The sequence below is a fragment of the Lactuca saligna genome, chromosome 2 (assembly GCF_052625555.1).
Source record: "Lactuca saligna cultivar CGN05327 chromosome 2, ASM5262555v1, whole genome shotgun sequence".
Classification (NCBI taxonomy): domain Eukaryota; kingdom Viridiplantae; phylum Streptophyta; class Magnoliopsida; order Asterales; family Asteraceae; genus Lactuca; species Lactuca saligna.
Genome location: NC_136418.1, coordinates 60,236,026 through 60,249,028, shown reverse-complemented (window position 1 = coordinate 60,249,028; position 13,003 = coordinate 60,236,026). Strand labels below are relative to the sequence as shown.

At 35.9% G+C, this 13,003-nt stretch overlaps 1 protein-coding gene and 1 pseudogene across 2 annotated transcripts; one reads left to right on the top strand and one right to left on the bottom strand.

Annotated features, from left to right (window-relative positions):
- The first annotated feature begins 1,551 nt into the window (after nucleotides 1–1,551).
- On the top strand, nucleotides 1,552–2,061 carry LOC145029761 (secreted RxLR effector protein 161 pseudogene; annotated as a pseudogene).
- Nucleotides 2,062–2,904: 843 nt separating this feature from the next.
- On the bottom strand, nucleotides 2,905–9,723 carry LOC145031021 (disease resistance protein At4g27190-like). 2 transcript variants are annotated; one of them, XM_078979465.1, is made up of 4 exons: nucleotides 9,637–9,723; nucleotides 8,588–8,662; nucleotides 4,063–6,772; nucleotides 2,905–3,931 (listed from the first exon to the last, which is right to left on the bottom strand). In XM_078979465.1, exons 3-4 carry the CDS (start codon nucleotides 6,742–6,744, stop codon nucleotides 3,434–3,436), a joined length of 3,180 nt encoding a protein of 1,059 aa, XP_078835591.1. In that variant the 5' UTR covers nucleotides 6,745–6,772; nucleotides 8,588–8,662; nucleotides 9,637–9,723; the 3' UTR covers nucleotides 2,905–3,433. The 2 variants fall into 2 exon arrangements, with proteins under 2 accessions (XP_078835591.1, XP_078835592.1); XM_078979466.1 differs by lacking the exon at nucleotides 8,588–8,662 and having other exon boundaries at nucleotides 9,637–9,716.
- Between the last annotated feature and the right edge of the window lie 3,280 nt (nucleotides 9,724–13,003).

Here is a 13,003-nt window from a genome sequence, read left to right as displayed (position 1 = left end):
CAACAAAACGGCATAGTAGAACGACGAAACCGGACGCTAATCGAGATGACACGTTGTCTTATGAAAGCAAAAGAAGTTCCAAATCAGTTTTGGGGAGAAGCCGTTCGACATGCAACCTATATTATAAATCGTACCCCTACGAGAGCGTTAGTAGGAGTCACACCTTACGAAAAACTCTATGGTCAAAAACCGAATCTTGAAGATCTAAAGGTGTTCGGATGCGTTGCGTATGAAAGGATTGTTTCGAAACATCTAAAGAAACTTGACGATAAATCGAGACCATTGGTTTATTTCGGAACGGAACCGGGTTCGGGAGGTGCTCGTTTATTTAACCCATATGAAAATAAAATTATTATAAGCAACAATGTAACTTATGATGAAAAGTTGTCATGGCAATGGAAAAAGGAAATTGAAAAAGGTACGAGAACAATAGCAGCGGAAAAGGAAAATGATTCTGGAACATTCAAAATAACTTGGGCCACTTTGATAAATCAGCCACATAATGGGACTCACCAGCCCAATACCAATGCCACCCCATCTCCGCAACATTTAAATGAAAGCCCATTAGTAGCGCCGAGCCCAGCAGCCCCGAGCCCAACAGTGGACAGCGCAATCTCGACAGAACCTGATACGGACAACAGCGACCACGAGTCCGATGGCAATAACGAGTTCGAGAATAACCCGGTACGTCGTTCTAATCGTGTTTCCGTTTTGCCAGTTCACCTCAATGATTATGAGCTTAGCATGAATGAATTAATGTTATCGTTTGACGAGGAACCAAGTACTTTAAAAGAAGCCATTGTGAAACCCGAATGGCTTAAGGCAATGAAAGACGAGATCGAGTCAATTGAAAGGAATAAAACTTGGAAGTTGGTGTCTCTTCCCAAGAATGTTAAACCTATCGGATTAAAGTGGGTATATAAAATCAAAAGAAATGTGGACAGATCTATTTCTAGGTACAAAGCACGAATCGTAGCAAAAGACTATGTACAAGAACACGGGATTGATTTTGATGAAGTTTTCGCACTGGTAGCCCGACTCGAGACGATTCGTTTATTGATCGCTCTCGCGGCCGGGAAGGGATGGAAAATTTATCACTTGGACGTAAAGACGGCCTTCTTGCATGGTGAATTAAAAGAAGAAGTGTACGTACAACAACCCGAAGGTTTTGAGAAAAAAGGAGAAGAAGAAAAAGTTTACAAGTTAGCAAAAGCTTTATATGGCCTAAGACAAGCACCAAGGGTGTGGAACATTAAACTTGATGGCATCTTACGAGGAATGGGTTTTAAACGATGTTTGCAAGAAACGGCAGTTTATAAAAAGGCTTCAAAAGGAGAATATATCATTGTGGCAGTGTACGTAGATGACTTATTCGTAACGGGAACGTGTCATGAAATAACAAGCCAATTCAAAAACATGATGTCGTCAAAGTTTGAAATGTGAGATCTTGGCTTGTTGACTTATTACTTGGGCATTGAGGTTTCTCAAGAAAAGGGTTGTGTTACTATAAAGCAAGAGGGATATGCAATGAAAATTTTAAAAGAAGTCGGGATGGAAGAATGCAATGCCACTCAATGTCCAATGGAACCGGGACTAAAATTATCAAAAGCCGAGAATGAACCAGAAGTTGAAGCCACTAATTACAGAAGGATAGTTGGATGCTTACGCTACCTCCTTCACACTCGTCCAGATTTATCTTACTCGGTCGGGGTAGTAAGGCGTTATATGCAAAGTCCAAGAGAATCTCATGCGCGCGCGATCAAGCAAATTCTTCGTTACCTTCGTGGTACAATTTCGCTTGGAATTAAATATGAAAAGTGTGACGAGTTGAAACTTTTGGGTTATAGTGATAGTAGTCATAATGTAGACATGGATGATGGTCGGAGTACTACTGGTCACATTTTCTTTCTTGGTAATTCCCCTATTATGTGGTGCTCGCAAAAGCAAGAAACCGTTACTTTATCTTCGTGTGAAGCCGAGTTCATGGCAGCTACTTCAGCAGCATGCCAAGCAATTTGGCTAAGGGAGTTGCTCGCGGAGGTGACCGGATTAGAGAAATAGAAGGTGTTGATTCGTATAGACAACAAGTCGGCGATCGCGTTGTCTAAAAATCCGGTGTTTCACGGGAGGAGCAAACATATTCACACTTGTTTCCACTTCATTCGGGAGCATGTGGAAAACGAGCAAGTAGAAGTCGAACACGTGGCGGGAAAAGAACAAGTAGCGGATCCCCTAACAAAAGCCTTAGCGCGAGTAAGGTTCGGTGAAATGAGATCGTTACTCGGTGTGTGCGAGTTGCCGTCTCAACCATTCAGGGGGTGATTGTTGGTCGAATGGGTTGAGACCATGGGCTTAATGTCGCGGGTCGACCCATCGGTGTTTTGGAGTGTTGTCCAAGATACGCGTTATATGGAAAGTTTCCTAATTCTTTGTTTAGGAATTGTAATCCAATATGAATTCTAGATCTATATATGTATGCATTGATCATGTATAGAGGTAGGTCAATTGTTAGAGTTTTTGTGATACTGAATTTCTCTAATACAATCAAAGTGTTAGTTTGGTTGATATATTCCTTTATCAAAACATTACATACTTGTAGGATTCTACTACTCCAACTTGTGTTATAATGTCTTAATAAGATTTTTTTAAAGTATAATATTACAATAGAAATAAATGAAAGCAGGATGCTATAATACAAACATAACATAATGTATATTGGTGTATTTTGCACTTATCCTTTTCTTGTATAAACTTTGGAATCAGGAAAAACATGATCTTCTGACTCTGGACTTTAGCATGAAACCAAGCAGACATTGGACTGAATTCTTCTACAAGACTTTGACACCAACCGATACAAACACATATGGTGGCTTTTTTGTACCCCGAAGGGCAGTAGAAAAACTCTTTCAACAATTGGAATTTTTCTTTTTAATTCATTTCCATTTTGTAAATAGAAAACAATATTAAAGTTAAAATTGTACAAAGAGTTACTTGACTTTCAATGCAAACACTCGCAAGGGTTACCCCTCTAGTTATATATTAAGGTTGTCTTCACCCCTTTTCTTATTTAATTTTGACGAGGTTTACAAGTACATATGAAAATGGGTGTTACATCTATGTCTTGATTGGTCAAATGAAAAAAACTTAAGAAAAGTCAAAATATGGAAAGTGAAATTTAAACCATACCTCTTTCTTTTGGCTGCTCTCTCCGAATTCAAAATGCTTCACACTTTGTGTAAGGTTGGTTGCATAGGGGCTATGAGGGGGCAAACTTAGCAGCAGCACAGAGTCTAATTTTTTTATTATATATTACATATATATTTTTTTATTTAAAAATAAAAATTTATAATAATGATAAAGACCCTTTTTTTTTCTAGCCGGTTCTGGGCCTATGATGATATTTAGGGCCTATGATGATATTTAATCCTGAGAATCAATCGTGAGTTGTAGTTGCACCCATGATTATATGTGCCCTCATTTCAAAATTGATGGTGGTAGGTGTGAATACGCCTCTAAACCTTGTACATGCGGTAATGGTTATTGTTTCAACAGCTTGAAAGCCACGGATGGAGAGACCAGAGTTATTTTCACCTTTTATTCTCCACACCTCGTTTAGCTTTCCTAATTCCTTCACTTGGATATTTCTCAAGCTGCTGTTGTTGCAGCCTTCTCCAGTTTGACCAATAGAATCCAAGTCGATGTTGAATAACTCTTCAATGGAACCACATTTCTTGACTTTAAGCTCTTCAAGATGATGCAGCAATGGCATGGGATTGCACGGAAACAGATTCACAAGATTATCACAATCCTTCGCATAAATCTCTCTCAGATTAACTTCTTCCTCACTTGTCCTAATGTAGTCACGAGGCCAAATCTCCTTCAAATTTTCCAAGTGTTCAATTTGCAGTTTCTCCAAGTTAGGAACCCTAATCTGCAAAAATAATCATACATGAATAACCTCATCCAAACAATACATCATACAATCAAATTACAAACAATATGATAAACCTTTTAAATGAAAAGATTGTTTGAATTGTGTTAACATCAAGCATATAATCTTACCTCTTTCTTTAACAAGCAAGATGTTTCCGAATTATTCACCGGATAAATGTTTGTGATCTTTGGAAGGGTTCTAAGTTGCAGCTTTACTATTTGTGGTAGCGCAATTATGTTGACGTTACAACACAAACCCAATAGCTTCGGTAGCCCACACAAAGATAGAAACTTCAGCTTGGGGAATATAATTGTCGTTCTGCTACCATTAGTATGTATGAGTTCTTCCATATTACTGCATTTTTCAACTTCAAGATGCTCAAGCTTTGACAAATCCTTTGCAACACCTGTTGTGAAAAGGTATTTCAGCTCTGCACACTCTGAAACGACAAGGACTTTTAAATTGTAGAACGAAGAGTGTTGATGAGGACGTGCGGACTTCAGGTCAATATTTTCAAGATCATTCATATCTGCCACACTTAAACAGAGCACTTCTGTTTCCTTAAATAACTCATTCGTTTTATATTTGAATACATCAAAGCTGTTAGTCACCAACTGCAACGTGTTTTCGTATGAGTGTGTGATCTTACTAAAACCTCGGTCTAGAGAACGCCCCACAGATATCTTAAATCTTTTAAGCTTCTCAAACGAAATATTCTCCAGTTGGGCATTGCTGCCAAAGAACTCAAATTCTAACGCAGAAAGTGTTTTTGAACGTTCTGCCATTCCATTTAAGTTATTATCTGTGAACTTAATGGCATTTCGATCTTCACCACCAGCTATCGCATAAAGCTCTTCAAGTTTTTCCAAACTTTTGAAGACACCCTCATCTATAAGAATAGCACTGCAATCTGTCAAATCCAGTAGCCTTAGCTTCTTCAAATTTCCGATTCTGGGATGTAACCATTGAATGTTGGATCCAGCAAAACTGAGCACTTCCAGGTTATATAGATTTCCAATAGAAGAACAACCAGTTATCGATAATGAGCATTGATGGAGATGAAGCACTCGAAGTTTAATGGAGCATTCCTCTATTGCTGGATAGCGCTTCATGCTAGCATATTCTATAACCTTAAGTTCTTTCATTTCTTTGTAAAAGTATGAAGGAAAGCTCAACGACTCATCTCCTTGCATAAGTTTCAAAAACGAGAGCTTTGGAAATTTAAGGTCTTCAGGAAAACGAGTCATACCCTCGCATGTTGATATAATTCTTTCGTATATGCTCATATCATCTTCAGTCCACTTTGGCATACTACCGTATCGGACAAATGAAGCATCCTTGCCTTTGGAAACCATATTCAAAACAAAAGAAAGCATCAGATCATGCATCTTGATACAGCTAACATCTTCACTTTCCATCAGCAGATTCTTCAGCATGAGCTTCTCAATGCTGCTGCTTAGCCTAATCCTCGCAGCTTCTATGGAAAACACTCTAAATACTTTCAAGCCATATGCATACCTTAGCAACTCTTCGGTAGGAATAGCACTTGGAAACAATCCACAAAGAAAAAAAATGGACCGCGTCTCCTCTTCGAGACTGTCGAGGCTCTTTTCAAAACCAGTAGGCTCAATTTTGTTAAGTCGATCATGCTGCTCTAAACGAGAAAGTGTGTCCTTCCATGTACTCCTGCTTTTATCTTTGAGATAAACTGCCATTTTCTCGATAGCCCCGGGTAAACCGCCACACATTTTTACAATATCTTTGCCTATCTTATTGAGCTCCTCCATCTCCACATCATCACGCATCCCTACAACTTCATCGAATAAACTTTGTGCTTCTGCTTCTGTTAAGACTTCCACATTCAGAACTAAGTTATCTTGAACTCCCATCTTATTGCAAATATCTAAATCTTGAGAAGTCAATAAGACCTTAAAGTTCACACCTTCATTTGACAACCGACTTAAACCAATATAATTTAAATCAACACGCTGACACACATCATCAAGTATTATGAGGAACTTAATCTCACCTCCTTTAGAGATAGCCTTGAATCTATTAAGAATCTTCTCAATTCTTGCTGGTTGATCAGCTATCTCTCCAATCTCTACACCTAGATAATGTGCTACAGTATTCTGAATGATATTCAAGTCCGTTTCTTGCCCTATAACCACGTGAACCCAATAATCAAACATTTTCCTTTCTTGCACAATCATCTTCAGTCTTTCCACCATTTTTGACTTCCCTACTCCACCCATCCCACATAAGGCTACCATGCGGGTAGCATTGTCGGGTTTGAGTGCGTTTAGTGCTTCTGTAAAAATATGCTCTCTTGATGGGAATTGATCATGATGGTCACTTGATGTTACAGAGCTGGTGGATGCATTCATGGGACGAATTCTGCCCGGAGGAATGCGATGATCAGTCCATATGATCTTCGAATTGCATACCATGATATGGTGGATCTCCTCATTAATCTTGCAGGCTCTCTTTCCGTTCTTGTACCTAATTCTGATATTGAAACAACATACAACATCAGTACTGAGCAGGTTTTCCACCTTTTCATTGATCTTTTTTACATCTTCCAACCATTCTTGGACATTAGTTGGGATCTCAAGATCGTCTCTCTCGTTATGTACCATTTTTTCTTTCACACCGTCTCTGTCGATATTCAATGACTTGATGTTTCTACGCATATCCTCAACATGTTTTGTGCACGAAACTATGTAGCTTATGTGGTTCCTGACAGGGACCATGGCCTCCTGAGCAAGTGGGTTCATAAAGGCACCAATAAGTGGGTCGAAAGTTGCCATTCCTCAATATTCTTGATTTTAGTAGCCCCTACACATATAGAAGCAACTGAATTAACAATGGGAATTTAACACCATATATGGAAATTGATAAACGAGCAAGAGCAACTACATTCATACTAGCTAGACTAATGATAATTGCGAACAAATACACTAAGCCTGATAGAAAGGAGATAAATTAAGACTGAGATTGAGAACTATTTGAAGATCAGAGATGCAAGTCGGAGAAATTATTTACTGTGATAAATAAAGATTTTTTTGTCTCATTTATTTTGCCAAATATACTACATAACTATACAAGGCAAAACCCATGAGTTTTAAATAAGTATACAAAATAACTTATTAAAAAGTTTTTAATTTTTTTATATACAAGCATATTTATAATAAAATAAAATATGACTGTGATCAAATCAAAATAAAATACAAAATATTTTTGTTTCATCATCGTTGTTAGACCTCATTTTATAAAGGTTGGAAAAAAAAAAGTTGTATTAGCTACCAACTTTTGCCGCAAAGGTCTAATATCTCAATTTTATTTTGTATATTTACATAATAAAATTTATTTTGTATAATTACGAAAGTATCTTTATTTTGTATAATATCTCAACTTTTTATTATACGAATTGTCATATAATATTTTGATTTTATTTATTTATTTATTAATATTAACGATATCAATATCGTTGTAAATGATATTTGTTCATCTCCGAAGGCTTAACTCTAAACCATAAGAAACTTAGTGTGTCCATGTTTGTTATGCATGTTCGTTAAGTTGATAAACGAACAAAAATAAACATAAACGAACACAAATGAATATAAATTAATCAACAAGGTGATGTCGAAATGACCACCTATGACAATTCGTCTATTGAATAATCAGATATTAATACGAGCTTAAATAAATATAGAAAATAAAGAATAAAAATATTAATACAAGATTAATTAAACATAAATAAAAAAACAACAATTATGATAGATTATATATCTTGTATAAAAAAATAGAAGAAAATTTAATTGAAATAGTATAATAGTATATATAAATAAAAAAAATAAACTTTATGGATAATAGTTAATAACTGAAATTATAATATTTTAAATATTAATATAAAAAATATTTTAAATGAGAAAAAGTGAAAATGGTTTTAAAAAGTGGATACATAATTATACCTTATTCATTAAACCATAATTATTTATTTTTTTAATAGTTTTTTGTTTGATACAGGTAATTATTTATTTCTTTAATAGTTTTTTGTTTGATATAGTTATAAGTGGTATTGACTTATTTATTAGTGGTTTTAGTTATGGTTTTAGTTATGGTAAATTACACGAATGGTCCCTATGGTTTAGGGTAATTTGCACGTTTGGTCCCTAACTTATTTTTTTAACTCGGAAGGTCCCTACTGTTTGTTTTTGTTACGCGCTTGGTCCCTGTCTTACTTAAAAAATCTATTTTTCCCTTTATTTTTTAATTTATTTAAATAAACACACCCCTAATCTCACCCTTTTCACCTTACCTTACGTACTGCATTATTTTTTTCTATTTAAATAATAGTCTTTTTAGGTATGACAGGGACCAAGCGCGTAACAAAAACAAATAATAGGGACCAGACACGTAATAAAAACAATCAGTAGGGACCTTCCGAGTTAAAAAAATAAGTTAGGGACCAAACGCGCAAATTACTCAAACCATAGGGACCATTCATGTAATTTACTCTAGATTAATATATACTTTATTAGTTCAATTTTATTTTATTTTGTCTTTTTTCGGTATTTCTTTTCGGCATGAATGTTTTATGGGAATCATTATATAAACCAATAATAAAAAAATCAAAATCAAAAAACGTACCTGATACTAAAAAGGAAGACTCTAATTCTTGAACTTTGCAACTTGAAAAATAAATAACTTTATTCTCAATTTTTCCTACATAATACAAAACAGAAAATACCATTACTTTAAAATTATATACGAACCTCCTAAAAACCTATATATTGGCAAACATTAAAATTTTGATAATCATCAGTGTAAAAGAATCTCAAATACGATAAACATAAATACGAGTAATTTTCAATTGCTTGACAAAATGGTTTTCTAAGCATTCAAATGGTACAAATACAGGGGAAGGAGTGGTGTAAGCTGGGCGGAATGGAGCTGCTGTCCTCTGTAATTTTTTACTCATTCACTCTTATGTTGTTTCCTATTAATTTCTGTTTTTTTTTTCCTGCAACTCCAAACTTAGCAGCTTGCTTCGTTTGTTTTTTTGGTTATATATAATTATGCACCGTTTCCAAAAAAAAAAAAAAAGACAACATGGTCTTCAACATTTAATAAAAATTTTCATTAAGATCATAAATTGAATGTTAACATAGTAAGAATCAGAATAAACATCGATTAAACCCAAAGATCAATCAATGTCCTTTTTTCATACCCTTGTACTAAAACTAAATACAAAAATCCATAAATATAAACCACCGACATCTGAAGACTATGAGTTTTTAGTGAGCTTGTTTGGTTAGAGAAGAGTTAGCTGTTACACCAACAAGAAACAAATTCTAGATTCTTTTATATGTAGTTGTTTTTTCTTCAAAAAGTCAAACAATAATATTAGAAGACATCCATCGGATACTCTTTTCAAACATCCAGATCCATAAGAAATTTAGATTCTAAAGGTGAATAAAAGGGTTAATTGAGTTTGATTTGAAAAGCACGCAGTTATAAACTTCGATCTAGGTTTACTTTAGAAAACACCATTTTGTTCTTACACAAACCAATATTGAATTACAAGAGGAAAAAAAGGTATAGTGGGTTACATTAGCAAGTACAGCTGGATTAACAAAGCTATCAAGCCAGCAAAACAATAACATATATAATGTGAATCAATAAATAAAAGAGAATACCTGCGTGTGCTTTGTATTCCAATCTTTCGAGGATCAAACTATGAATGTGAGAGAAGATTAATGGCAAATGGTATAGATAGACTTTATAAGTAATATTTTGTGAGTGGTGGGGTATGCCTGTAAATCTTAGTCCATAGATGGTGGATCTTAAATTGACCTTATTCTTTTTAATCTTATAAGTATAATTATCAAATTTCTTTTTTGTGAAATTAATTATTTTTATTAATTAAATTTTTTTAGTTAATATTTATTTATTTATTTTACGTTTATTTATCTTTGTTTGTTTATGTTTCAATTGTTAATTTTGTTTTTGGTTTGTTTATATTCATTTTTTTTAATATTTGATTTGTATATTTTTTTTAGTTTCAGTAATATATATATATATATATATATATATATATATATATATATATATATATATATATATATATATATATATATATATATATATTCAAATGAGAACAACTTTTGATTTGAGAACAATGAAAATAATTATCAGCCAATCAATTCAAAAAATATGTGCGTTCTCTTTTTGATATCGTCAGCGGTAGTGAGGTAATTTTAACTTTTATAAATGAGATATTCATCAACGTCAATCACATATTCTCATTCAATATCATACTTACAGTTCATCTTGTTGATTTGTTTCGATTGATACAGACCCCCTTCCAAAATTGCATTTTTCTTCTGATTATAATCATCGATACTTATCCAAGGAAGAAAATACATGTAACGTCCCAACTGTCAGGTATCATTATTATTCAATTTAGACGTCATGTTTTAAGGCCTACTCGTCGAGTTGATGTTATGACTCGTTGAGTAGAAGCGGGATAGGACACGTCATTTAATGAGTTGACTTGGCGAGTCAGGAAGGGGACTCGACGAGTAGGAGCTGGCGGGGAAAACCCTGAATTTCAGGGTTTTTGCACCCTATATATGTAACATCTCGAAATTCAGGTACATCTATTTAACCCTTCTTCTTTATCAAGTTGTCAAGTTTAGCCCTTTAGTGGAAAATGTTGCAAACGAGTATGTTGGGCGTATTGAAGAGTACGTTGCGCGTACTCATGCGCTTATTATGGACGCGGACTCAATTAGGTACGCCGGGTGTACCAAAGTTATGTTGGGCGTAACTGGCTCAGATGCAAAACCCTAAATGAGACTTGAGGACTATAAAAGGAATGATACAGCCCTTACCCCCAGCCACCATATTATAGAGAGTGAAACCCTAAGAGAGCAAAAAACCCGTTATAAGCTTGTGTGTGTGTTCTTAAGCTTGAAAGTGCCATTTTGTGGTAGTGAAGAAGAAGAGAAGGCCATTGTGGGAGCTAGAAGTTGGAGAACAAGCTTAGATCCGAGTTCTATAGAGGTTGGAGCTTCACTTGGAGGTAAAAGCTCAAAGCTTTCCTTGTCATCTTTGATTTGTGCTTTATGGACCCATTTTTTAGGGTTGTTGGTTCCAAGGTGGAGACTTTATGAGCAAAGGGTCTCCATAAGCTTAGATCTGCCCTATTCCAGTGTAATATGTGTTGTAGGTTCATAAAAATCCAATCTTGGACGTGAATATTAAGTCATGCATGAATTAAAGGCTTAATGAGGAAAGAGGATGGTGTTTGGAGTGATTGGTGACCTTTACAGCCATGCAAAGGCTTAAAGGTTTCGACTTTTATGGATTAAGTGGCCTTAGAATAGTTAGATATGGAATTTGAGCTTTTATCTTAACCGTTTAAGACCAAAAATCAATAAGTGCATGAAACTGAGACTTACGCTGGGTGTAAATCTCAGAACGCACCGCGTAAGGGGTTAAGACCTCGATTCTGGATCGCCGGCGTACGCCCCGCGTACAGAGCTGGTACGTGCCACGTATTGCCCTCTGTTGACTTTCGTTGACTTTTAGGGTTTGGTCAACAATTGGACATTTGGACCATTGAAGGGGTAAAATGGTCTTTCCCCTTCTGAGAGATTATAGAAAGGATCTAGTCTAGCTTTTGAGAATCGTGACTAATTAGAGGTAAAATACTTTATGTGATTAGGCGGAGGCTAGATCAGTATTTCGAGTTCGATACTTTCCAAGATTTCCCGAGGTGATTCTTCTCACTATACATTACCTAGAGTGGTATCTATGTGCAGGCCGGAGGGTCTTATGTGTTCTGTGTATGTGTATGTCTGAGATCTATGTGCATTGTGTTATATGTACGCTATGTGTTATATAGACCGGACCAGAGGGTCTAACGACTCATGAGGCCAGAGGGTCCTCGTTCAGACCGGACCGGAGGGTCCAACGATTTAGACCGGATCGGAGGGTCGAACGAGCTAGACCGGACTGGAGGGTCCAACGAGCTACGGGACTGGAGGGTCCCGCTGAGACACTTTGACCGGAGGATCATACCGAGTTATAGCCTCGAGTGGCTTATGTGTTGTATGTGGTATTTTGGGGAACTCACTAAGAATTTATGCTTACAGTGTTATGTGTTATGTGTTTTAGGTACTAGCGAGGATCGCGAGAAGGCGTCGGCATGATCCGTACACACTGACAAAGGATTGTATTTTTGTGATCTTGGGATATGTGTTGGGCTTATTATGTTGCATCTTTGGACTTTTGTATATATCCGGATTGGACCTGTCCATCCGTGATTATCTCTTAGGGTTAGACTATATATATGCATGCATGTATGCATTATATTTTACACGTCTTATTATTTACAATCGAGCTTTGTAACCCTAAACACCTCTACAGTCGAAGTTCTTAATCGAGCTCTTCTGAGGTGTTGAAGCATTAACCATTCAACATATTCAAGCCATATTCTCTTTCACTTTACGTTCTTTCTTGTTTGCGTATTTAGAACTAATCAATCCTGATAGAACATTGTTCTAACAATTGGTATCAGAGCAGGAGTTTGTGTGATCAATACGCATTCCTTCTGTATTCAGAATTCTTTAGGGTGCCCGCTTTTATCGAATATATAACAAGTCGTCTTCTTCTTTTCGTAGGCAACTTTGTTTTAGATAAAACCCTAATCTCGAGTTTAAAAGTCTGATTCTAAAAACTCAACATGTCTCATGATGATTCGCAAACAAATCCCATTAACATCTCTAACAACATCGGATCTACAACTAGGATACCCATACTCTATACTCAAGACTATGAAGTATGGGCACTTCACTTTGAAGACTACGTGATAGGTTCTGAAGATCATGGTTATCTCATCTGGGAAGCCATCACTCTTGGACCATTTGTTCATTCGGGAACGAACACTACTGTCAAGACTCAGCAGGAGTACAACAAGCTGGTGGTAGACGAACAGAAGATGCCACAGGATGAGAAAGACAAATTGCTATGTAACGTGAAATCCATGCGAATGATAAG

Coding starts and splice junctions, on each gene's coding strand:
- LOC145031021 (XM_078979465.1), bottom strand. CDS start 6,744: ATGGCAACTTTCGACCCACTTATTGGTGCCTTTATGAACCCACTTGCT. Junction 3,932..4,062: donor CTTGCTTGTTAAAGAAAGAG/GTAAGATTATAT, acceptor TTATTTTTGCAG/ATTAGGGTTCCTAACTTGGA.